This window comes from Lagopus muta, chromosome 3 (assembly GCF_023343835.1).
Source record: "Lagopus muta isolate bLagMut1 chromosome 3, bLagMut1 primary, whole genome shotgun sequence".
In the NCBI taxonomy this organism is placed as follows: Eukaryota; Metazoa; Chordata; class Aves; order Galliformes; family Phasianidae; genus Lagopus; species Lagopus muta.
In genome coordinates, this window is record NC_064435.1 from 68,076,960 (window position 1) to 68,104,371 (window position 27,412).

Consider the following 27,412-nt stretch of genomic DNA (forward strand, 5'->3'; position numbering starts at 1 on the left):
ACAAAGTCATTGACTAATTTGAAACCAGTCCAGGAATATCACTACATAGTGGCCAGCTCATTTGGTCTTCCATTTACATGCTGGACTTAACGAGTCTTCCTGAAAGAATACCACTGCAAGAAAATGAGACTCCAACCAGGTTCAGCCAGTTTGAATTTTCTCAACAGAAATGATGATCCAAAGAATTCCCATCCAGCACTAAAAATTACAGATATTTTCCCAAATCAGCCACAGTATATTACAAGTTTTCTTTGCTTACAGTTCAGTCATTTGGTGAAATTAATGAAAACTGAAACATAAAGAGGCTTAGAAGTGTTAAAATTATCAACTTGTCCCTTTCTGAGGATTACTGTCCCCTAAAATTGAACAACCAGAATAAATCCTGTGCGGTAACTCTTTACTTACCTAACTGATGTCCTGTGGTGCCTGCTTCCTCATCTGTGAGCTGAGCTACTTCGCATGTCCATTGGACGAAAGTTGTTAAATACTTCCAGTATGGGTTTTTTTCAAAAGTAAAAAAAAATTCTTCAAGGGTAATATTAATTCTGAAATGACACAGAGATCCAGTGATTAAGTTACAAAGAAAATTAGCTTGTGAATATATGGAGTTTCTCTGCAAACCCTTATCTAAATTTATTACAATTTAATGCACATGGGCAGTGCTATTGACTTCAGAAAATAATTGAAGCAAATATTCCAATGTCCATGCCACATTCCTTTTCCCATTTCTTTACTGAAGCAGCATAGTTATAACCCACTCTAAGCACAACTTTATCACTACACAAAGGTTTTTGAGCAGACAGAAATTCTAAAATACCTTTTTTGAGACATCAACAAGGTTCACTCATTCAAAAGTAGCATTTTGAAATTGAAAACAATATCAAGAAATGCTGCTTCTTGTCCTGGGTATGCCTTTGCATTAATCAGCAAACAGAACCCCACATAAGAATAGCAATGCTTTTCTTGCTCTTCAGTGTTACTTAAATACAAACTTCTGCTCCCAGAAGCCTCCTAGCTCTTTTAGTAGTTTCGATGCTCATAAAATAAAATGTAAAACTACTAGTCTTGCTGGCAATTTCAAACACAGGAGGCAATCAACCACCATCCAACAGTGAAAGGGACAAAAAGCAATATAAATTTTCTACAGTCTAAGATATTATTAATATTGGTGATTTAATCTTTGCTGCCAATTCAGTTCATGGAATTTCTGACAGATCCTTGAATCACAGAATCACACAGAACCACAGAATCATAGGGGTTGAAGGGACCTCCAGAGATCATCAAGTCCAACCCCCCTGCCAAAGCAGGGTATCACTGCTTTTGTAGTATATTCCTCCATTAAATTTCTCACGTGTGTCAGTAGTCCAGACAAATTTGTGATACTGGTCATCTTACCACAGTAAACATAACTTCACATTAATGGCATGATGCTTATGCTTCGCGTAGCTAAAAATAATAATATCCTATTTTATTTTAAAGCAATTAATTAATATAGAGATTCATTTATAATAAATGGAGGCTTAACCCTATTATCTATTCATTTACTCATTATAATACCTTATTCCTTGATGGCATCAGTACCTGTATATACATCTGAGAGATACATACAGTGAGAAGAGAAGCTGTTCCTCACAAGAGCTGAAATGGACATCCTCCTCTGCACTCAGCAATGGATCAGTTTCACAGTAATATGCATGATTTTCAGCTAACTCTTCTTCTATTTCTTGCCATCCCAAAAAATCATCCACTATTGAATCTGGCACGTTCTGTTGTCCCTGAGTTACTTTCTGCAGGAGCAGGACCTTTCATGGTAAACAGAGCAATAGTGTGAAACCAGGAAAAGACAAACTCCCCTGAGAGTTTGGTCCTGATTTTTGCAACAGTGTTCTTGAAATCCAACATAATCTACATTTAATGTGCAGGGCTTCAAGTCTTCTTTTTCTGGAAATCACAGCTACATAACTTATCTAAAACATCACATTCACCCTACAGGACCACAAGTACTTTTCCCCCAGGCACATTCTAATCAGTTCAAGTAATCAGTTACACTCACTCATCATTAACAGCAAACACTAAGCAGCAAGATATAACCCTCATTAATTTATGACATTTTGTAATCCCAATATAAATAAGGCACTGCAAGCAGAATTTAAACAAGAATTCAGAAATACTTACAGCTTTCCTTAGTGACTGGAGCTGGTTGCTTTGCTTGAAAGCCACCTCCGAGTCATTGCCAGTGCACATATATATGGCTAAATTATCAGTGGTATCAGAAATCTGTGGATGTCTGAGGGCCTTCCCAAACATTGTAAGCACATCAGCACAGACATAGGAAGAGTTGCTCATCAACATCTAAAATGTAGTGAATACACTGCCGCTTTAAAAATGCATTAGAGGATAAAGTAACAGATTAATTAACACTCCATTTTAACTTCTCACAATTGAATCTAAAATTTAAAAGACCAAAAGAAGTACAAAGTAAAGTTAGACTAAAATGCTGAAGAATGAGAATTTAGATACTCTACTTAGTAAGTACTATACACTCCCAAAATAACCCCGTGCAACCTTATCAGAGCTAATATATAGACATCAAATGACAGCATACCTGTTTTAGCTCCACAAAAAGCTTTTTGATGTCCAGATGAACAGATTCATTTCTTTGGGTAAAGGGAATCATTTTCTCCAGGCTATGTAAAGCTTCTGTAAGACAGTTCCCCATCAATACAAAAAAAAAAAAATATGTAACCTACAGAATGATTCAGGGGTAGGAAAGTAAACTATGCATGACATGGTTTGAAAAACAGAGCAGTTGGAGAGACAAAAGTTCCAACCTGATTAAGATTATGTCCTAGCCCAAAGCATTCAATCATTTTGCACAAAGCAAAAAACAGACACAGTCTGCTCTTCTGAGGATCAAAGACTGTTCTCTCCTCCTGCATCCCCTTACTGGAAAAGGTTCAAGACATAGCAGGAAGGCCAGTACTATTACACCATGAACTTATCCTCTTTCACATTTATATTAGAGTCATTCCACTGACTTCAGCAAGATTTCATTATTTTCATGAGAGGAAACTGTGGTCCCTGCAATAACTGCCTTTGGACAGTGCAAGTAAGGAGTAATCACCATGCAACTTTACCGTCAGCGAAGTTTAAATACTGTAATACTACATTCCTCAGAGCTCCATCTACTAGACGTAATCTCTTCACAACAGACCACTGAGGCAGAGCCTGCAGCACAGCCTGCATCTTCTTCAGATATAGGATTCTGCAAACAAAACAAGTGGAGTACAAAACTGTTGTGCGCCATAAGTAAAAAGGTAAAAGTTGCTGGAAAATTGTTATTTATTATTGTGTAGACCCTCTATCATCTGTATCTTCTTATAAAGCAGCAGTATAGAAGTTTCCTTGTATAAAGACAAACTAAATGCCAAACCTTCTGCTAACTATTGAACAATTTAACTGCAATTCTCTCTGAACACTAGATCGTGGATTTTATAAAAGCCTTGGCACACTAAGAAAGGAGCAAAATACCAAAGAACTCTTCTAACTTGCAGCAGTCACTGATCGTTCTCCCAAGTGAGGAGTGCAGCTAGTTTTAATGAACAAGTCTTCTTTTCTCAGACTAATTTCCCTAAAGGATGAAAATTTTAATGCAAGAAAAGATTTACACACAATCATCTCCTTTCCTTCTTTCCAGCAAAACATGGAAAAGTTTTCCACAAAAAAAGTCCATTTTCCATCAAGTCACTTACTGAAATTAAAGAAATTAAAGAAGAAGAGGCACTAGTTGCTATTCCATTAGAGATTGCTTGGTTATAAAATCCTGCGCTTAAATTTCACATTTATTTGCATGGTAAGGAAGGATGCTGTTGTATTTTTCTGCTTAGATATTTTCGAAAATGGAAAAAGGACTATGCCCAATTTGTAAGTGAATTAAACCAGCAATAAACCCACAGAACCAAAGGTTGTGTGATCGCCTTCTACTTGTGGATGTAGAAGCTCTTTATATCTTTCAGATTTATCTTCAAACATGTAGTATTACATTATAATTGTGTTCTCCATAGTAGGCTTCTGTTCAAGATCTCCTTTGAAAACTAACACAAGTACAATCCCTACAACAAAAATCCAATACAATTCTGATGCACTGGACTTGTTATGTGTGAGTAGATCAATCCTATGGCAGACTTGCATGAGAAACATAACTGAGTCACAGCAATTATTTGTGGGAACTAGACTCTGTAAAACAAAGCAAAGCATTCAGACTTTAATTCATCATGCTGTTTGTTTCTATGAGTTCGGATAACATACTCCGGTCTTCTACTAAACCTTAAAGTAGGAATACTCTGAATCACAGATCAAATTTCTTTTTCAGAACACATATGCATTAAAGCAATTATCTGACTGCATATGAGGTTTTGAATTACAGAATGAGAAATAAAATCATGAAATAGTCAGAAGTCAGAAAGAGATTAAATGCAATGCAAAAATAAATGTGAAATTTAATCTGAACTTTGTAACTCAAATTGCAGAAAGGTAACTATAACTTACAGATCATGAGGTGCAGTATGTTCTTCTGAAAAATAAGCTTGTGATTTCTTATCCCACTGCTGGATCAAGGTACTTATTTCTGAGACAATTTTCCTGGCCTCTTTGTCTTCTAGCAGCTGAGACATTAAATCAGCCATGATTATTTCAAGTTCTGAAAGAAGATTCTGAGAGTGGCTGCTACTGAACCATTGCTCAAATACCTAACAGATTGAAGGCAAACCAGAATACACACTGTTAGAAAATCAAAGCTTACTTATTTAGATAATACACAGACTTTGCATGCTTTTTGTTGGGTTTTTGCTGTGTGCCTTTGTTTCTTCAGTAAAGGGGGGAAAGCCCCATCATTTTGGGTGTCCATTACACAAACAAATGAAAAAGAAACTTCCATGCTCCCATTGTGTAGCCTAGAAGAAGGTCCATCAAGTCCTAGCAAAGCCCTTAGACTGCCCTTATATTCTGCACTGTTATCCTTCCTAAGTGTCCAATAGTTATAATAGAATTTTGATGTAAAATAAAATCAGCTCACCAAGGGAATTTCCAGAGGCCAACAGCTGACAGTACTTCCTTGTGATAGCAACATCACCTTGCAAACAGCTATAAACCATGTCTGAAATTATTACCAGATGGCTAAAATAGTCATTAGTCTTGGCAACCACATTAAGAGATGATTTTGACCAGTACAACTTTTATCAAGGGAGAAATGAAGGCTACTTTTTAAAGAAATTCCAGTACTACAAGCTTCCTGTAGATAATATTGCAAAAATTGCAAGAGAGCAGCTTAATATACAGATAACATTTTAAAAAATGTTTTAAAATGAAAGAACAGTAGTGTTTTCCTTAAGGAGCATCTGTCACCATAGAGACTGCATGCCCCGCTGTTTTGTCAGAGCAGAATTTGAAGATGCTATCCTGGAGATTTACCCTTATTTGCACCTCAACACACTAAAGTCACTATTGCCTGAGATAGTGGAGGAGAATTAAAAATTAATACTATATTCTACTTCCAGTTTTGCTCAAATATAGGCTCAGGTGAGACAGTAAATTGGTTTTCCTTCTGTCAGAACTCCACTGCAGCATATGTTTTACTATACTCCCTATTCAATCTCAATCCTGCGTTTGAGTTAGTGAGAAAATCTGATTAAATTAACACATAGTAATAGATTATACTTCTACTGTAACAGTTACTTATGAGAATTATTACTTTCTGTTATTAGTAAAATGAAAAAAAGTTCATAGCAACAATATTTAATATCTAACTCAGATCCTTTAATAGAATCACTGTTGACAACCTACATGCAAAAATTAATAAATTCCTGAAGTCTACCTGTGCATAGAGTCTGAGCTTGCTGACAGCATGGATGAGATACAATTTGGCCTCTTGAGATGTGGAAATACAGCTTTCTTCATTATTCTCTTTGTTTGCTTCATATCCTGGTACACTGGACAGAGCAGAGCACACAAACTGCTCCACTGTTTCTTCTGTGGGAATCTGGCAGGGAGACAAGAAAAGTATAAGTATGTCAAAGAGCTACCAAGTGTTACCTTTCCTATCAATTTACTTATCTAATGAAAAGGAACATCAAAGCTCATTTAATTCAGCTTAGTGTTCCTGGGTACCCCAAATGCAGAGCTCTGTGAAAAATAACCATGGCCCCATTACTGTTACTGTGCACCAGGCAAAATAACAAGACTTGTAACAAGGAATTTTCATCCTGTATCTAACCAGTGTTGCAACTTCAACACCCGTGTTGTCTGTGAAATAACTTGACAATTACATAGCATACCTACACTATAATTTTGCACTGGAATAATTACATAGGAGCAACTTCACAAATATAAAAGTTACTAACGTGTAAAACATTCAGTACACTGATGTACACCATCTCAATGATTATATGCAGAGACAATTTTTAAATTGAAGTTGGCAGATTTCAGCAATGTGATCAAGGGGTCTGACCCGTCTCCCGATAGCCTGACTTCTAAATTCAGTGCTGAAAGATTCATTTTTCTATATCATATAAATTTTATGAATGCTTTCTAAAATAATTTAGTACATCTTAAACCTTCCTAATAGTGTCTTTCTGAGGTACTTTCCAGCCTAACCTCTTTCAACTGTGACTAGAAGATGTACTGACAGTTTTGCAGCTGTATTGACCTCAAACCACCTTGGACATTAGATACAGAACTGAAGTGCTTGGATCAGACATTGTCCAGGCTTCAGTACCTTTCTTCATACCTTTTGAGGGTCTTCAGAGCCCTAACACAAGCACACAATATGAAGATATTGGCTTAATCTATAAAGTGTTAATGAATGAGCGACCTGGGATTACACAGCCTACCATGGATAGCAGGCTGCTGCCAAATATTTGGTTGAGTTGACCACACTGGCCATCAGTGATGTCACTAAAAGGCCATTCAAAGGGAGCTTTGTTTATTTTTGTTTATTCATTAATATAACTCACCCATTCATGTAAATCACTTGTTTTTATAATGAGCTGCTAGCAAAAACAACTTCAGACCACCCCTGGTAAAGAGCAAAGAGATTTCTGACAATTACCAGCATGCTCTATTCAAAGCTGGACTTCTGTAGAAATTTAACAGATGTTTCAAGTGTTCTGCAGATCAAACAAGAACAACACAGGACATCATGTTGATCCAGGAGAAACAGAAAAGCCCTCTCTGAGATGAAATTTTTCCTTCAAAATTTGACACACCACTGAGACACCTCATCAGTCAAGTATATTCATATCAAGACTGCTTAGCTGAGAAGAAAAGGTGCATCAGCAGCCATGATATACACAGGCATTCTTTGCTCAACAAAGATGAAAAATACTGGATGTCAAATGAATCCAGGCAACTTCAAATCTAGGATTTATTTTAAAAGTTAACGGAGTAAGTTAAAAATTCTCTGCAGGATTGGATAATAAGCCCAGGACGTCACCATACTCAGTGGTAAGTCCAGAAAAGCATAAATTCGTTAGTATGTATGACTAGATTCCATCAGTACATTTGTGTATAGAAATTCTAGATGATGCTAGAGATATTTATTTTAAAGGGAATTAAGATAGTGTTTTTAGTCTTGTAGCTTCTTCACACCTTCACAGTATCACCTACTTCCTCTGTAATTTCAGTAAAAACTTCAATGGTTCTTCATACAGTTTTATTTCTTACAACCTCTAGATTTATTTCAGAACAAGTGATTTGTCAATAAAAGGGATTGTTATCTTGATTGCATCAGAAATAAAGTCATCACTGCAACTTCTATAAGGCAACACAATGCAGAGGGACAATTAAAAATTTAACATCATTATTAAAATCTTTTGATTCAATAATTTGATTCTTCATATGAAAAGCAATCCCTTAGTCACAGATGGCTTCAAGTGATTAGTCATGCTGTTAGCTAACCACATATTCAATTCAAACTCAAAAAGTTCAAATACTTGCTGAATAAAGCTTAAAAAAATTAGATTCAAAACTTGGCTGGTAACATTCAACCAAGTTCTTTACTTCTGGTAGAAGTTATGCTTCTGCCTGTTTTTCAAATACAACATTGTAGTTTCTGTAAGGCATGAAAAATGCCTTCAGGAATTGTTACCAGAAAATAAAAACAGAGGAAAGAAAAACATTTAATTTTTCAGGTTATTTACCTTTGTTAATTGTGTTGTATAACTTAGAAGTTTCTGAACATGAAGATCATCAAAACCAAATCTGAATTCAAGTTCTTCTCTGACAGCACGTGGATTCCGCAAAACATCCTCTAGAGAAAGATTATACTGAAAACCTGAAAGAAAAAAGATAAACTTCTGTTAACATAATTCCTACTCTTTGTTCATGCTGTTTTTTGATAAATCAAGCTTCATGGGGTTCACAGGTGATGTTTCCAGCTTCTGGGGAAAGAAAAACAAAAACAAAGAACAAACACAAGCAATTGAACACAAATTTCAATAATTAAAGTTCCAAATTGTATTAGAAGCATGGCAAGGTCAGCTAATCTGATGATATCCACCAGCTCTTGATAGCATCATGAAGAGATGACCCTGCACAGTGACTGAGAGCAGATCCAGCAGTTTGCCATTCTGAACTAGGTGCTCAGATACATGTAACTTGCAAACGTGTGCTCATAAGCTTAAAATGAAGTACCTCTGATAGAGAGGGCACTAGGAGAACACCAGTTGCACTTTATAAACGGGTTTGCATAAAAAGATGCCATTTCTGAACCTGGTGACACAAATCACCAAGGATCACCAAGGATATCACAACTCTGCTGTAGTAAGAGGCATGAAAAAACCAAGTCATTTTGCATTGCTTTCATTTTAGCTCGCTTTGAAGTCCTAGTGAAGACATGGGGCCAATGATATAATACGTACCCACCTCTCACACAATCTTGTCTAGCCCACAGAGAAGCATGGCACTGCAGAATACCACTGTAATAAGAGCTAGACAGGTAGAACACTAAGGTCTGCTTACTTTGCTATCAGTATACCTGTTAACTGCACTACACGGCAGCTTCTGGCATTAAACTTTCTTCATTCTCTATCTTTCAGATAAATCCTGAACTGCCATAAATATCTGAACATTTGGTTATGAGCATATTGTAAACTCTAATTCTTTTAGTTTTATAAGCTCGTAACACAATGCAATAAAAACATACTGAAGAAGCCCCAGCTTTTCTAGCTTCCTAATTTGGAGCTTCCATTGCACATTTGCTTTCACATAGTTTATATTTTTTCAAAGAGAGAAAGTTTTCAAAACATCCTCCCAACATCAGGTTTTGGGTTTGCTTCTCAAAGAACCTGCTACGGGATATGTACCAATCAGCCCACACAGTTGCCATGGCTGAGATGAAAGGAGCAAGTCAAAAATACTTGCCGAACACACAAAGTCTGCTTTAAGAACAAACAATAGCAATGACATGTGCTCAGACCCAGAGAATTAAAGCCCACCCTCTGCACAAAGGCTCAAGCAAACACCTTTCTACCACTTCACTTGTGTTTCTGACAGTCAGGGGGAGGGGGATTTAAACCCCCATGATTGGCCTGGATTCACATACAATGATTGGCCCGGATTTCTATGCAAAGCAAACAGTTGCAACCTGGTATCTGGTTCTCCAGACAGTTTACCAAAGAAACTTGTTCCTAACATTATCTGGAAGAGTTGTCCTGGGTCCAGCCTACCTTTTCCAGTTCAACTTAATTCCTGTAATCAGGCAGTAGATGAGGAAAATTGAGCTTCTCAGCTAAGAATTTATGTTGCCAAGGAATGAAGAAAAAAGTCAAACAGACATAGCATTTAATGTGCATGTCCAAAGCAAGAGCCTATCCTTCTATGAAATGAAAGAGGTTGCTCTTTTTAAGCAATTAACTTTTTCTCCAAAACTCACCACTGAATGATCATTATCATGGTACATTAGGTCATAAAAGTTGCCATGGTTTGATGTAATGCAGTTACTAGCATATAGACAGCAGATAAAGAAATGAGTTAGCGCTGGAGCAACGTAGTTGAATAATTAGACTTTTTCATGTTAGGAGCTTAGCAGTAACTGTCTATGTTAGCAGTATTATATATTCCCAATACACTTATGAGCTACTTTTGAAAAGAAAAAAAAAAAAATCCAAAGCAAATTCCTTACCCTCCAAGCTCCTCTCCTGTACAGATGCAGCAGTTAAATTTAGAGCGATTTTCATCACTTCATGGAAAGTCTGTCCCAGTGGCATCACAGCTAAGTCTTTCAATGATACTAAGGTACTGAAAGGTAAATTAAAAAAAAAAAAAAAAAAAAATCAAGCTCTCCATACACGCAAAACTGAAGGGGTTTGGTGGAAAAAGATGAAGCTCAAGCAGCTGAAAATTAAAATATATAGTTTGAATATATAGCTGAAAAAAGTGAACTTCTGTTATATTATGTTTTTAAATCAAAATATCACAAGCTGAGATTTTACAGTTAGAGTTTCACCCACTTCTCATTAAGAAAATGAAAGAGATCTATCAGTGTTCTCAGGAACAAGAGACAGGAAAAGAAGGAAATATGAGTTAAAAATGAGAATCAAAAAAGATTGCTAAAACACCACGGGCATCCTCCCAGTCTTCCCTGCAGCAAGACATCAGGATGGATACAGAATGCTTTTATTTCTACTCAATCTGCAGAGAAAAAAAAACATTTAAAACAACAGCACAAGTATTCTCACAGTAAATTAGAGCAAATTACAGAATGTGTTAATAAAAATGTTTCTGTTGAATTTCTTACAACTACCAGTTTCAGTCCACCTAGCTGTTAATTTTTATTGATCTTAATGTAGCTGTAAGTTACTACTTAAAGTTTGTGTTAAACTTTTTAGTTATTTCCTATAATGTATTCCTCTGTTACTTAGCAAATAAAAATCCAGCTTTTTTAGACTGGATCAGGAGCTGCAGAAACGCTTCTTAAATAAGTGAGAATAAACAGTAACACTAAGTTACCTGAATACGTATGTAAAGTGTTGGACCAGGACACGTCTCGACCAGATAGTTTACTGTCCCCTCACAGAAAACACAAGACAAGGACAAATATACATATATATATAATTTTTATTTTATTTTATTTTTTTGTAAGCCCTCAGGTTGGCTTTTAGTAGTCTCTTTTTATCTAGTGGGCTACTGTCTGCTAAGTACCTCTGAGAGCATAAGAAAGATGGTACAGGGCAAAGAAACAGGAGAAGTTGTAAATTTAGAATCTTCTCTGCTAACTAAATTCTGCCTGAACCAGGACCTCTGTCTAGAAATGTAAGTTAGAAATATGAGGACAGTCACAAGGCAAGCATTGTTTTTTGTGGTTTCATTTCCAAATGCTATTATTTATGGAAAATTCTGTCATTCAAGGGCACCAACACTGTGAAAAAGCCATAAAATAATAAATGAAAATAGAAAAACATAAGCCAAGTCTCCTGCCATTAATCCCTTGGGGACTGACCCAGCTGGCAGCAAGTACCCACACATCTGCTCACACCCTTCTCCCCACCTCTCACTCTGACCTTCCTATGAGCTCAAGGTAGAAAAAAGCACTGCTGTGATTATACTATCAGGTTAGTGGCTTGACCCAGCACAGCAGACAGTGGTTACTGTTGTCTTTGGCCATTGCTGCTGAAGAAGATAAAAATGATAACCACAAGCTTACGGTCAAGTTTTTGCCTTAGGAGTGCTTAGATTCTGAATGAGTTCACAAACCTTTCAGTAAAAGCCTTCTGCTTTGGGGGTATTGACCTGAGCCCAGCTATCCAGCCTGTCTTCCTACCCCCAGGCAGATTGACACTTCCTGCCAACTTGGTGTCATCTGCAAACTTACTGAGGGTGCACTCAATGACCTTATCCCAGTCATCAATAAAGATAATGAACAGAGCAGGCCCCAGTACTGATCCCTGGATAACATCACATATGACCAGTTGCCACCAAGATGTGACTCCAATTCACCACTACTCTCTGAGCCCAGACATCCAGCCAGTTCTTTCTGCCTTGCTCCCCAGTTTCAAAAATACCTTATGCTATTATATCCTTCATGCCTTTTTTAATGATAAAAAGACAGTGAGATGTTAGAGGATAAGCAGCAACAGTTGGCATTCAAAGTTTTTAGGCCTCTGCTGCCCAAGGAATAAGGCTGGGGAAGTTCGTGCCAAGCCTTGCACAAGCAGATAGGTTTGGTGGCTTCCCAAAGCCTTACATGTCTGTTCACTGAATTCAGTGACAATTTCTTATCATCTATTACAATTACCTACTCTTGCAAATGTATTTGTCACTTCAAGGTTTCCTTATTTCAATGAAAATTCCTGCAGCTCCTTTTTGTATTCCGTTCTTTTGATAGCATAGGTCTCTCTCTGAATCCAACTGCCCCTTACCTGAGACAGAAACTATCACATCCAGAATACAGTCCTCTGGGTTTTTTCTTACTGCTTCTTTTCTTGCAGTAGAAACAAGAGTCTTGAGAAATGCAATGGATATTGTCCAAATGCTAAATACATATTAAGCTGATTACAATCCAAATTGTGAGATTTTCTTACATTCATATGTAAATCTTTTGAAGAATGCCAAAATACATGGCAAAGTTTAAAGCCATTTCTAACATAAACCTCCTTTTTTCCTAGAGAATTACCACTGAGCTGGACAGACATTTAAAAAACAGTTATGAAGTACTCAGAATGGGTGAAAGCACCCACAGTGTCTCTATAAAAGCAACACATGATCAAGAGAAAAATTCACCTTCCTTGCATGTTAAGAATACTGATTAAGTAGCCTGTGAAAAGAACAGGAGTTTCAGGTAAAATATTAAGAGAGTATTTATAAGTACTTACTTTTTAATAACTTCCAGAAACTGTGCTATGGCAGCTAATCCATCCTCTGAATATAAGTTCTTTGATTCAAGGCGAGGGAGAGAATGCAAAAGGTTCCAGAAAGATGGCTGTTTGTACAGGTTTTCTATTTTAGAAATGATTTCTTCTGCTTCATTCAAATCCATCTTCACGTGAGGAAAACACATTTACACGACACTTGCATTAGCAGAGAAAACCAGCAGGCATCTGCTACTTCCCCAACCCTGTTGAACTATTTCAAATATTTTTTTCAAGTATGAAGCGTACCCTTTAACTTCATTAATTCACAATGTCATTTTGGTGATACTTTGAACTAAGAGTAGTTATCTTGCACATGACTTTGTCTACTCTTATGGTAAATGGAATTGGGAGAAAACCTGAGTAATCTTTCTGCTCAGACGTGCAAGGAGACACATTATACTCCCCTAAAGAGAAGGGTTGCCTATGATATCTCATACACAAAGAGCTCTTTACCCTGGCAATGAACTTTAAGCCTAAGGATAAAGGGCAGCATGCTGCCAGGGACATGCCATCCTTACCTCACAGCTCCTCCCACGGAGCTGGGATAGGTGTCAAATACTGCTTGGTGAAAATGGCTTTTGAAAGATTAACTGACTGGGGTAAAAGAACACAAAGCACATCTTTTGTAGGACTAAACCATCAGATGGATTTATCATAGCTGTTCATTATCCAGCCCTTATTTATCTAGTTTAATGTTTCAGTTGAGCTCTTCTGCATAATAGTAACATGAGAGACATTCTACTAAAAGATGCTTGCATATGCAAGCCATTAACAATGGTACACTTCTTTCAGATTTTCCCCCTCTACTCTATCTTTATGAGGTCTCCTATGGAGTACTGTGCCCAAATCCTGGGGCTCCCAGCACTTAATGGATGTGGAGCTGTTGGAGAGAGTCCAGACAAAGGCCACGAGTATCAGAGGGCTGGAACACCTTTCCTAAGAAGAAAGGTTGAGGAAGTTGGGCATATTCAGCTTTGAGAAGAGAATACTCCAGGGAGAGTTCATTACAGCCTTCCAGTATTTGAAGGGAACTTACAGGCCAGAGTGGGACCGACTTTTTACATGGTCTGATAGTGATAGGACAAGGGAAATGGCTTTAAACTAAAAAAGGGGAGATTTGGATTAGGTGTTAGGAAGCAATTTTTCACTCAAAAGGTGAGGAGGCACTGGCACAGCTGCCCAGAATAGCTGTGGTGCCCCTTCCCTTGAGGTGTTCAAGGCCCAGTTGTTCCTGTCCCTGCACAGCCTAAGCTGGTGGAGGGCAGTCCTGCCCACAGCAGGGGAATTGGAACAAAGTGATCTTTAAGATCCATTCCAACCCAAAACATTCTATTATTCTATGATATGATTAATGAAGTTCCATCCAATCAAGTAGCTTTTGAGCAATTGACAAATATTACTATGAAAATGCTATCTGATTTCTAGTTATGAATCAGAAATGTAGGTCTCGTGAAATTGCAAGCTGTAATCAATTTACTATGGAGAAAAATAATTTTACAATATTTTGAAGTGAAACCAGTGTTCTGTGAAAGGTACAAAATTGACAGCAATTGAAATCCACTGCAGTGCCTGCTGAGTCTTCCTTGTTCTGTTGAGATTGCAAAGGTGGAAAGACTGCACAGAGCCCGAATTCACTTCACATGCAAATGAATTCCAGAAGGAGTTATGCTACATCTTACAATCCTGCCTTCCTTTATTCCCACTTTAGTCTTCATGTTGTATTTATTGCATAATAAACCTGAATTCAAAGTAATCTCCAAGAGACCAATCTTCTCAATCTCACTATATTCCTTTTCTAAGGCGTTAGGGTTTTTTGTTTTGTTTTGTTTTTAAATAATGAGCACACTTTAAGAGTTGCTTCTGAGATGTTTTGTAATATGATTGATTTTATGGAACTACTCAAAGTTTGGAGACAGAGTTTTAAATTGCTCCAAATAAATATCTAGTCTTCAAAAGTTGTGGATTTTGGTTACTAACAACCTAGAGTTGTTTAAATCAGCGCACAAGAAACCACTGAAGCATCCAAGATATTATTTCCTTCAGCAATATAACAATTTTTTTAAAGGCAGTTCACTAAAACCTGACAGGATAGAAATTTCTAACAGTTACAATAAAGACACTTAAAAAAACAGAACTATTTAGAAATAAAATGTAAAAGTACTTACAGTAAGAAAAGTGGTGCCATTATGAAGCCCTGTAAAATCAGATATTTTTCCTTTACAAAGAGGCATTATTAACTTCAGAAGATCCATTTTGTAAGTAATAGCAAATAGTAAACAAAGTATACTTCTAAAGGATAAAACAGGTGTGAAACAAGTAATTCTGTAGAAAGTTAGCAAGCCACCAATTTTCTATGCCTTCCAATATTTTTACAATTATTACAGAAACAAAAGAAATGCGTTACCATTCACTTTTCAGTAAGACAAAATCATCACATCAATAGTAGGTGAGTGTATTAGCCCCCACAGAGCCAAGTATGAAATCAACTGCTTCACCTTAATCTTTCTTCTCGAAATCTCAGCCACCTGCTGCACAGCAAGACTGAGCAGTATGAGTGGGAACAGAGTGGGGAAAGTCAGAACATGGTGTTTCCAATCACGCCCTTTTAGTTCAAGACTGATTTGTTCACCTGAAGGTTACAAGGTGCAAGGAAATGAGTTTCCTATCCTTCTACTCTCTACTAAAACAGATATAACTGGGAAGACAGGCTAGGTTGTTATCCAAACCAACAGATCCTTCTGGCTAAACCCTGATAGTTACACTTAGATAACATACTAGACTAAGTATCCACATACTCCAATTAATAATCATTATCTTTAAACCTTCATCACAGAATATTTTCTTAACAATCAATAAAAACAAGAGTACAGTTCCAGAAAGCTGAGATTTTAGAATAGCCACAGTAATAATAATCACTAAAGTGGCTTTTATTTTTGTGTTAGCTAAATTTGACTTTGCTAATTTTATTTAAAATAGAAATATTCCTTTGTCTGATGGGTATCATTATAGACAAAGCAATTCATTATTAGAAAAATCAAGCTTACCTGAGAACTTTGAGCTTTCTTCCCACAGTTTTTCTAAAGCCATGGTTTTCTCTGTGGTTTCAGTAAATCCCTTTGCAAGTTCTTGTATCTCTTTCATAAACGCTAAGTCAGGTCCTGCAAAACTTTCTGAACCACTTTCAACACCTGAAGAACTTTTCCACAGAAAAACAAGAGGACAAGATAAGTAATTACAACCTGGAAGCTAGTCATTAAGAAAAATGTTGCCTTATAGCAGCATTCTAATTGTTCGTTTTTGTTTTCAGAACTATTATACACTTAGTTGTTTTTTATTTTGTTCATTAGTGTGCAAGTTTCACAACTGAGTCAAAACCTCAGGTAAGAGAGCACTGTAAATTTGCTGAGCTGAAGCAGCTCACCTGCTCAAGTAGTACAAATCTGACAGCAGATGAACACATACAGTGAAGTCAAATTTGTTCCTTTGTGCATCAAGATTCCAGTTGATGATGATTCTTTCACAGCCTGTACCCTGAAGTTCACATGTTCCAATTTCATGTAAGCCAATACACTGCAACCAGTGTCCAACACAGGGGAGACATCACCAGACAGAATGGGGATAAGGCCCTGACAAAAGGTGCTTCCCTTTTAGTTTACTAGGCAAAAGAATTGTCATAACAATTACATCATGTTAACAAAAAAAACAACACCACCGACACCTGCACACTGATTCCAAGTGACACGCTCCTCAAGGTACCTTTCTAATTGAAAAGTGAGAAGAATTGTGTCACTGGCTAAATATCTTTCCTTATGCTGACATACATTCTGAAAGTGTCTGTTAAGAAAACTTGTACCACTTGTACATGAGATTATGGTTTTTTTTTTTTCAGATACATGCAATAACTTACAAAAACGTCAAAAAAAAAAACTCTTAAAAAGATATTGCCCCTACCGGCTTTCCTTCGGTTTTAATTTACAGCTAAACTCCCTCCAATGCTACCATCTAGTGGCTTTTCAGTAACACAACAGTTCTAGAATAGTACTTCCACTGTGAAGTAAGTTCAACGATCTTTTACACACCTCTACAGGCCAGCATTACTTAGACTACCCCAAGGCACCATAAGCAATGGAACAGTTATCTTTAACAAGTTGCCAGGCATTTTAATTTATCTTATAGAAAGTTCAAACGATATAAGGGTGAAGTCAAGTAGCAAATACATTGTGAATTTTCATTAGAAGAATAATTAACTGATTCATAAGCACTACTAAATAGTAGAATATTTATATAAATAGTCACATTCCTTTCTTGTCAGACTTGAACATGAATGTTAGTTTTCAGCATGATTGCTATCAATTGGTAAAGAAAGATCTAAGGAGAAAAAGATCCACAAACTAATTCACTTGATTCAGTTTATCCTGTCTTATTTCTTCCAGATGATTCCTACAAACATCACCATGAACATCACAGAGCAGAACTTCATTGCAGCAAGTCTATGAACAAGCATCCCAAAAGGAACACATCCTGGTTAGACAAACAGTTCCTTCGCAATTATTGTCAATTCTCTAGGTGCAAAATTTTCCAGTCAGCATTTTTTTGACACGCCATACAAACTTTCAGCAGTGGTGGTATCTCAACTCATATAAGGCCACAGAAATCCTACGGGTACTTCAGCTAGAGAGGAAAAGAAAATGCATGAAAGAAGTCATGGCAGAATCCTAAGCTTGACTTAAGCTGTATACGAAGGCATGGAAAGTGAAATTCAGTGTTGAAACTCAAGGAACCTAATCACAAAGTTTGGGTTATTTTTAAACTGAATTGCTGTGAAGAAAATGTACATAGCCTACATACAAAGTCAGAGCATTAAGCTCCTGATTCTGCTAGAAAAAGGAAATTACTAAGGACCCAAAGTCCCAAGAGGCAGATAACTTGAGATCATTCACACATACATGGTGTTTACATCCTTTTAAAAAATGAAAATAATTTTATTCTTTATCAGGTTATAGTTAAGAATAAATATTAAGCACTGTCAGAACTACTTAATTAGAATAATTTTTATTTCATCTATGATCCTTAGTTGAATCCATATTACTGTTTTCCTCCCAATTATTTAAATAAGATACTAAGAGTCATAAAATAAAAACAATAATGCATATAAATGGATCAGATATGTTCAAAAGTTCTGCTAAAATGCAGCCACCGAATAGCATGCAGATGAAGAAGCACCTTTCTCTTGCACTCCTTCCATAATCTTTATTTGTTCAGTTTCCTGCAACTTTAGATTACAGGTTGATGAGAAAATTTAAGCTAAGAACTACCAACAAGTTCTTTATTGTTTCAGAGCAGTTTGTTTTGATCCCAATTTAGCTGCCAGCCAAGAGGATTTTATAAAAATCTTTCACCAACTTCAAACTTTCACAGATTATCCCAGCATCCTGCATCTCTCTGTCCAAAACAGCATATAAGAAACAGAAAATTGCTTTCCACATGACTTTGACCATAAGCTTGACTTGGCTTACCATGTGCCTGTTTCAAAATAAATAAGGCCCAGAGTTGTCTATTAACTTCTTGCAAATCACCCACCCACTTTTCTCTTTGACTTGATGCTTGATTTCATGTACTCCCCATACAACCTCCCTGCTTTTCTCAATGTGTGTTGTCCAGAGAAAGTCCCTGATATGGCACAAGCAAAATGTGATCTCAGCACACAGAGCTGTAAGATGATAGCTCAGTCATCCACACCAGTATCAGAATCAAGTCTACCCCTGGGCCTTATTAGATTTAATTTCAAGTTTTTGCAAGTTTAGCAAGTATTTCTTTTGGAAGTTATCAGGTCTTGATATTTATGCTACCAACTACAGCTGTTTAAACACTATATGCAAGGAGGTTGGAACTGACAGTCTCCAGAGGTCCCTTCCAAACCCTACAATTCTGTAATTCTGTGAATTTAATTAAATTCATCAACATTCTTAGAAATAGCAGTCTTGAGTCTTAGTTTTTAATCATCTTAAGTATTTCAAGTGCAGGAAAATCTAAACTTATTTTCTTTGTGGCATTGAAAAGACTAACAAACATAGTTCCAGGAGTCTGAGTTGGGATTCGACCTTGCAACTCATTCTGCAAGATCTGCAATGGAATTAAAAGCATCAAGAATATATTATGTCTACATGCACATGCATACTTATTTTTGCATGGGAGCGTAAAACTACTGAAGGACACTGTGCTGGATGGTTTTTACATGATTTGCTCTCAGTTTTACTCTGTGCTCCAGTAAGATAGACTGGAGTGTGAAAAACATGGGAAAGAGAAGGCAAAAACACCTGTTGCTTTGGGAGCTCCTACATGCACTCAAATGCTAAGGAGGTCAGAGATACTGCTGTTTGATGGACTAGTGAATCACATTAAATTTCTGCAAGCAAGAACCTGTTGTAGTGACTGAAAAAAGGAGTAAGAAACAAAGCCTTTGGCTAGTTTGGGTCAGCTGTCCTGGCTGTGTTCCTCCCCAGTTCCTTGTGCCCCTCCACCTCCAAGCTGACAGGGCAGCATGAGGAACAGAAAAGTCTTTGACTCTGTGTAAGCACTGCTCTGCAACAACTGAAAACAGTAACATTATCACCACTATTACCAAATTAAAAAAAAAAAAAAAAAAAAAAAAAAAGTAGAAGAAGAAAAAGCACAGCATCATATGACCCTCTACGAAGAAAATTAACTCTATACCAGCCAAAACCATGACAAAGGCAGGGCAGATATTGCTGAAAAATTAGTTAATCCTGGCCTTCACCTGACTCATCTGCTCACCAAAAGTCTGTTGATGGAGTCTGTTAGACTGGACAGCTATTTGGGTGTTTATGGTTTTCATAATGGAGGTTCCAATAGAAGTCACAGGATTTTTTTAATTTTTTTTTTTCTCCAAAGAACAGCTATATTTTAAACTGTCAGCATCAATGCAGTATGCGTTGTGAAGTGTATCACACGTCCATGCAAACTAGAGTCCTTGATTTGCCTTTAACAAACACATTGTTCATGAGAAGCATTCCTGAAAAGGACCATAAAGAACCAGCTATGGTTTGACGTAAATCCTCAAAGGGAAAATATTTAATATTACTATTCCTATGTCACCCTGTCTCTCAACACAGGGACATTGTAGAGTTCAGTGGTATTTGGCTGACCAAGCTGACAACCAGGATTCCTAAGGCTAGCAGACAGCATAAGCCAAAGCAACATTTAGGCTGATTTAATTTATGCTGATGAACCTGCTGTAATAGACTGACCTCAGGATGAACCTAATGTTACCTTTTACCCTTTTCCTGACATAGGTTGCGATATTCAGCGTAGCCTTCTGAGGATAGAAATCTACATACATAGAAGAATTTATTTTTCAATTAAAAAAGAAAAAAGCAACTGAATAATTTCCTTCATTTTTAAGTAGGTCTAAGACTGCCTCCAGGAAATTCCTTCCTGATTTTCTTCTGAGCTGAAATATAATTTGGGCAGTTCAGTCAAAGTAGTGTAAATAATCACGCAAGGCAGTTGATATAATTCATTGGTCCTGGGGGCTTAACACACTTAAAATAGCAACTGGAGTGGTGATGTAAATAAAAACTATCCATTTAGGAAATTATTTTTTTAAAGACTAAGAGCTATTTTGACACCATAGCCCAATAATTTGATATTACTATTGCAAGTAGCAAGCTTCACAGAGTTTGCAAGACCACAGCACAGAGGTCTGTTACCTTCTCTTTGTCTAAACCTGAGATGTGCCTCAGTTTTGTTTTTTTCTGGGCAAATGGTTACGGTTTTTTATTTTACTTTCACACATCACTGTAAAATACTACTATAGTTTTACACCTATAGGCTTAAAACGTGATCATTCAAAGCAGAATAAGATATTTATGACTAACACAGGACAGTATCATGACAACATCAAGAAAAAAATAACATGTAGGCCTTCCTACAGTTTACTTTTTCACATTCTCTTGTTTACAGAGGTTCTGCTACTCCTTTTTGGCTCTTTGTAGAACTTACTTAAGAGCTGTCTTTGTTTTACTTTTCTGCATGCATACTTCCCACCATATATGATCTCAAAGTATAAATCCATGTACGGTATATTTTTTTTTGGCCAGTATCACCTTCACAGAACAATAGTCTTTCCTGTTAAGCATAGAAGTATGCTCTCATGTGCAACAGTGAAGTGCAAGAAAGCACAAAATTTGTGCATGAAGGGCAAAGAAAATTAGAAAGAGACATAAAACAAAGCCTTGTGACTTCTGCACTCATAATGATACTAAAAGAAACTTCATGTGGTTACAAAATTCCTGTTCTTCCTATCTACGAGACAAAAATATTTGCTGTAAAAAGACCTACCGTGACTCTTATAGCACTGCATAGACTTGTACATCTTACCGTAAGCGGTTGTATTTCTGTGTTGAGTAACTGGTATTCCTGCATCTTGAGCCAACATTACAGAAAAGAGACCGCACAAAAGGATAAAGGCCCCGACTTGGCAAATCCCGAGCTTCTAAATAACCTAAAAATCAAGCAGCAACAGAATTAAAACCAGCAATGCTGCAGTTATAAAACTTGTACCATAACACTGTGCACCCTTCTCCTAGAAAGCTGCTCTGTCACCTGCGAATGATGATGTTGCATTAGTATCAAGTGTTCCTTCTTAGCACAACTAATTCACCACAGAAAACAGGTAACTCCCACATCAGACTATGGCAACGTAATGGTAGAGAGCACTTTCTGAAGAGCTCACTCTCATGGCAGTAATGCCATTGCTACATCAAAACCTTGCTAGCCAGTCAGTCCAAAATGTCTTGCAAGCTAGATCAGAACATATAATTACTCATTAAATATTATTTCCTCTTTTCTTTGAGGCTTTCATAAGGTGAAGGAACTAGTGTTGTTATATGTGAATTTACATTCAACATTGATTAAAGTGAAGTTTCTTTGTATTCTGAGAATTTAAACCTCAAAATGACAGGTTTTGTTCTTTTTTGTTTTTGTAACATAAGGGATAGCTATAGGGTTCCTATTTAACTTAATCTCTCAATTTAAAATAGCTAAAACTAAAAGCATCATTGAAAGATCATTCTGCTTTCCTCAACATAACTTCCTTTTGGCAACCAATATATCAAATTAAGGAGTAAATATCTAGAACTAGTCTGATAGATGGTACCTTAAACTCTGTATTTTTTCCCCCATCTAAAAATGACTTGCTCAGGACCACAGCTGGATAAGATCTAATCACACCCTAGGTTTCTATCTCTTGTCTCCACTACATGTAAGTCACCCCTCCTGCTTTATCTTCAGTATTTCCTGAATGCTTCTTAAAAGAGAGTCCAGAGGAAAAACAGCACAAGTGAAACAAAACATACAGTTTTCCTTATGTTTCGGGGGCTCTTGGAAGCGGATTGCAGCCAAAATCAGGAAGAGCATGCATGGCCAGAGTATTTCAGAGAGGAACAAGACCTGAAAAGGGAAATGAAAACAATATTAGTGATACAGAAAAAAGAAAAAGAAAAAAAAGAAGAATTTGGTAGCACATAACTTAAGTCTAAATACCTTTTAATAAAAAAAAAATCTCATCTATAAATGCTTACAGCAAAATAAAATAACAACAAAATAGCAATTTACAGTTTATTTCAAACTCCTTATAAATTTACCAAATATGTACAAATGCAGTTTTCAGCTCTTCTGCTGATAATGTTACGTAATATCCTCTGGTCAATACAAAATAAGCCTGACACTACAGAATTACAGCATTCCTACAGCTGATCCTCTTGAGAACCCTGTGTTGCAATGCATCTTGATGAAATTCTTCATGCTCCCCTGTTGCCTGCTGTCCTGAACCTTGACTGGCATATCCCCTCATCCTCCTCAGCTGATGCAGTGTATCATTGCTTTCAGCTGCAGTCATCACTCTCTAAAAGTTGCCTTCATCACCTCAGCAGTAAGGCACTCTGAAGACTAGCTAATAGGCCTCAGGCTACCCATGGCCACCTCTCATTTCCCCACCTTCCCATTCCTAGGGCCACAATGGAAACATATCCAAGCTGATACAGTGTGAGATGTATAGAAACAAAGCATATTTCTTATGAGCAAAAAGCATCTGCTTCCATCTCCAGGGAGAGGATGCAGCTCTCGCCAGAAAGATTCCATGAAGGAAAAGAAGCAAACAAAGACTCCACAGGTGCCTCAGTTTCCAGCTGAAAAAAGAAAAAAAAGACAGAACCTGATCTTTGGCAAAATTTCAAAAAGAAATCAGTGCTATGAAGGCAGTGAAGGTGGGAACAATAAGGGAGTTAGGGAAGTGTGAAGACCAATCTTGAAAACAAGAATGCAGTAGAAAAGGCACATTAAATATCTCCCATTAGAGATACTGGAAGAGGCTTTTAGCTTCTCTGAAAATTATTGAGTATTTTTACTTCAAAACATAGCTTAGTTGTTGATCAAAATTCCACTGAGAAAGCAATTTCTAAGCTTAGGTGTGTTACAAAAACAGCTGGGAAAAGTACATAAGAACAAAACCCAGAAGCAGAATCAGACCTGTGAAAAAGGCCAGCTAAACCCATTTAAAATCAGGTAGAAGCAAGCCAAAGAACACCAGGCCAAGTACTTTTACATTTTTGGGTAATAGTGAAGGACAAAACTTGGCTGGACAGGAGCCATCCCTCAGGGTCCCATGAGATGAAAAGGACAATCCCAAAAACTACCAGCTTCAACCAGAAGTTCAGATCACATCATAGTGATGAAGCAGATCAGAAAAAAGGTCAGAAATTGAACTTGCAGATCAATGTAAGGTCCAATAAGAGCAACCAGAATCAATCACTATCTTATGCTACCTAGACAAAACCATGACCAGGCACAGTGGAGCCAGACTGAGCTAAATAGACCAGGCTGGGAGAGTAGCTGGAGGTCCCAGGTGAGGCTGGTTAGGCTGATTAAGACCAATCTTTGCTCCTAGAGTCCTTGATTCTTTTGTTTGACTAGAAACTTTTGGTGCATTTATGTACTTATAACATCCTTTAAAAAGGGCAGAGGTTTTTTTCTTTCACTGTCTTTTTTTGCTTTCAGTTATCTTTTTGTAAGCAGTAGCAGCCAGGAGGAATTGTGAATCATAGAATTGTTTGGGTTGGAAGGGACCTTAAAGATTATTCAGTTCCAGCTTCCTACCACGGGCAGGGCTGCTTCCCACCTACTCAGGCTGATACTCACCATCTCAGGCTGCCCAGGGCCTCATCCAACCTAGCCTTGAGCCTCTGCTGCTGGCAGTATGTATCTCCTGAGCTTCTAAAATACATAGTTTAAAACTTCATCCTTAGTGATCCGCCTTGAATACTCTTGAGTATATGCAGATAAGGCACATTCATGGCTTGGTATTCATGCAGTGAGCATATAAGGAGATTTTCAAAAATTTCTCAGGGCAGTTCTGGCTCTAGACATGCAGAATTAAGTTTGATTCGGGTCATTCATTATAGTTCCTGGTTTGGGGAATTTTGCATCTCACTAAGTTCTCTATTCAGGAAACGAACCGTTAAGGAAAGCTTAGAATTAAAAAGAATTAAAACTTTTTCCTTCAAAAAATATATTAGGCAGAGCAGGATGAGAGAATGATCAGCATGGAGGACAGCAGGAGGTATTAAGCCATTTAAGACACATAGGTTGAATTATGAGGAACTGGAAGCATTCAGAAGCATTTGGGAGCGATGAAGAATATAACAAACAGTATCCCTTCCAAAAATATAACAATATTTTTAAAATATACCACCTGAAATCATATGAAAATGAAATTCTCTCTCTAAATCACAGCTTATGTAAAATATTTCTGAAATGGAAAGCTCTATTTTTATTTAATTGAAGTAATCAAATCTGAAGTAGCCATCGTGCCTCACTGCAAATCCCTAGATTGACACAGACAAGGGAAATCAATGAGAAACTAGTAACTGTAGTGACATCTTTTTCCTGCAAAAATGCTACTTCACTTGACAGAATTCTCTCCTTTCTGTCTTAAAATAATTAAAATTTGGTACTAATTACACACGCATTACACCAATCACTGGTATCACCAATGATTACTTCTAATGTGAAGGAAATTAATTTTAATCCTTGTTACTGCTACAAGCACTGGTAGTATCTAATGATAATTAAAAGACTATCTGTGGCTCTTCAAAAACTTTAATGAGATTTTCTATCTTAATTTCAAACTGTGAAGCATTACTGACTTCAGCCATTTTAGAATTAAATCACACTACTGTTCTATATTTGTATTTCCAACAACAAGGAGACAAAAAGCAAAACAAGAACCACTAGCAGTCAGCCAATCCTTTAACAGTGTGCAATGAGAAGGGAAAATCAAGACAGACTGACAGATACACTATTTCCAGCAGAGAGCTCAGAATACACTCTTCCTAGCAACATAAGGTTTGAAATATTTATGTTATTTTATCATTTCCAAAAACTCACCGGTTGCCTCACACGGCAGAGCCAATTCTTCCAAAACAGTGCCTTGAACTGGCGTACTGCGTGCCCCATTATCCTCTTTTCTTCATCTACTTGGAGAATGGCTTCTTCAGGACTTTCTAGCCAAGGATCATCTCACCAAGCAGTCCGAACATACTGTTCAGTAGCTGAGTGATTCCAGCAGTGAGGAAAGGTGCAAGAGATTTGCCTGCTTGTTGAGAACAAATGATATTATGTTTCTGCCTCTTGTTTTGCTTTCATGGAGGAATCTCATCTTTCCTCTTGCTTCTCAGTGCAATGAACAGTGAGGGGATGGGTTTATATGAATGCCTTCAGGGTGCTTTACTCTCCCGCATATATTCCGCTCTTGTTTTTATTTTTCTGCCATGAAAAATCAATGCAAATAACAGGGGAAAAAAAAAAATGGACAGCATGTTAAACACTTTTGTCTTTTTCCAGAGTTCAGTGACTTTTTGTATCTGCAGTATTAATGTCATTTCATATGCAGATTTGTAGCCTTTTGAAAAAAAAGAAGTGAGAAAGTACGTATGCTATTTAGCCTTATAAGGACGCATCTAACACTGTGGTGATCCCATCACATCATCTTATGTATATAATGTATATGTAATATATACATACGTATATGTAATTTTATCTTACAGTGGGTGTTTTTTTGACATTTATTTTTTTCTTTTTCGCTAAACACTACCTATGGAAAAACTGTATATTCTGGACAGAATCACACATACAAACTAAAACAGTGCTATGCATGAACAAGCATTCTTTATCTTTTTCTACTGCTAAATAAATTGGATCATTACATTTTCTGCAAATTGTATACAAGTGAATGAAAGAGGCATCTTAACATGCATGGCTGTTTTTCTTCTTAGAGTGTAAAATCCTCAAACACTTAAAAACCTTTTAGGTACAGAAGACTTTAGTGAGGAGTCTGACTTTCTCAAGATTTAAGCTAAGAAGGCAATCAAAAAAAATTAAGAAGTCTGATATTTCTGCATTAAGCAACCATTCATCACAGAATCATAGAATCATAGAATGCTCTGGGTTGAAAAGGACCACAGATGATCATCAAATTTCAACCCCCTGCTGTGTGCAGGGTCTCCAACCACCAGATCAGGCTGCCCAGAGCCACATCCAGCCTGGCCTTGTATGCCTCCAGGGATGGGGCATCCACAACCTCCTTGGGCAACCTGTTCCAGTGCATCATCACCTTCTGTGTGAGGGCTATTCTGTATACAGTCCAAATATGCATTTTTACAAATTTATTTGTCAATACTTGAATGCTATGAATATGTGTATGGGCTCACGCAGCAATTTTGGAAGGCTGGAGGCCAGAATCTATATTGAATGTTTTGTAGGAAATGATAAACTAATCATTCAGTATAATGAATTTCAAACAGTTATTATCAAAGTAACTGATACGGTTCTCAACAGTATGCAAACCATCTGCCAAATTATTCTGAACAAGTAATTCTGCAAAATCTCTGTTCATCTGACCGTACGATGTACATAATTTGATATGCTCTATATAATTACATGCTCATAAACGCATTCCGATTTTTAATGCTAAACCGCTCTTTGTGAATATAGAAAACAACTGATTTGTATGCAATTAATTTTCAGCACTAATTAGTAACCAACTCCTCATTTTACTATATAAGACACGCAGAAATAAACAACTTTCACTAGTGAGATCACAGAATCACAGAGTGATAGGGATTGGAAGGGAGCTGTGAAGACCATCTAGTCCACACCCCTGCTAAAGCAGGTTCCCTGTAGTGGGCTGCCCAGGAAAATGTCCAGGCAGGCTTTGAAAATCCTCACAGAAGGAGACTTTGCACCCTCTCTGGGCAGCCTTGTCCACTGCTCTGATACCCCCACAGTAAAAAAGTTCTTCCTCAATATTAAATTCATTTGCCCTCGAGTATCATCGTCCCTTCCTAAAGAAATCCATTCCTGCCCATAAGGTGTTCTCCAGTAGCACACTTGTTTTTCTAGAACAAAACAGATGAAAGCCAAAGATAACA

The 27,412-nt window shown here is 37.1% G+C and overlaps 1 protein-coding gene across 1 annotated transcript in view; it reads right to left on the minus strand.

The window, feature by feature from the left end:
* Window positions 1–25,439, minus strand: part of ABCA13 (ATP binding cassette subfamily A member 13) — a 169,058-nt gene extending 143,619 nt beyond the window's left edge. The window contains exons 1-15 of the mRNA XM_048940607.1: window positions 25,371–25,439; window positions 22,283–22,376; window positions 21,306–21,429; window positions 15,950–16,101; window positions 15,071–15,099; window positions 12,867–13,030; window positions 10,178–10,293; window positions 8,196–8,329; window positions 5,873–6,037; window positions 4,549–4,748; window positions 3,138–3,265; window positions 2,606–2,700; window positions 2,176–2,352; window positions 1,609–1,802; window positions 406–545 (exon numbers count right to left, since the gene is read on the minus strand). Of these exons, the coding sequence (XP_048796564.1) occupies window positions 406–545; window positions 1,609–1,802; window positions 2,176–2,352; window positions 2,606–2,700; window positions 3,138–3,265; window positions 4,549–4,748; window positions 5,873–6,037; window positions 8,196–8,329; window positions 10,178–10,293; window positions 12,867–13,030; window positions 15,071–15,099; window positions 15,950–16,101; window positions 21,306–21,429; window positions 22,283–22,376; window positions 25,371–25,439 (1,981 nt within the window). The remainder of the gene's footprint in view (window positions 1–405; window positions 546–1,608; window positions 1,803–2,175; window positions 2,353–2,605; window positions 2,701–3,137; window positions 3,266–4,548; window positions 4,749–5,872; window positions 6,038–8,195; window positions 8,330–10,177; window positions 10,294–12,866; window positions 13,031–15,070; window positions 15,100–15,949; window positions 16,102–21,305; window positions 21,430–22,282; window positions 22,377–25,370) is intronic.
* Window positions 25,440–27,412: the final 1,973 nt, after the last annotated feature.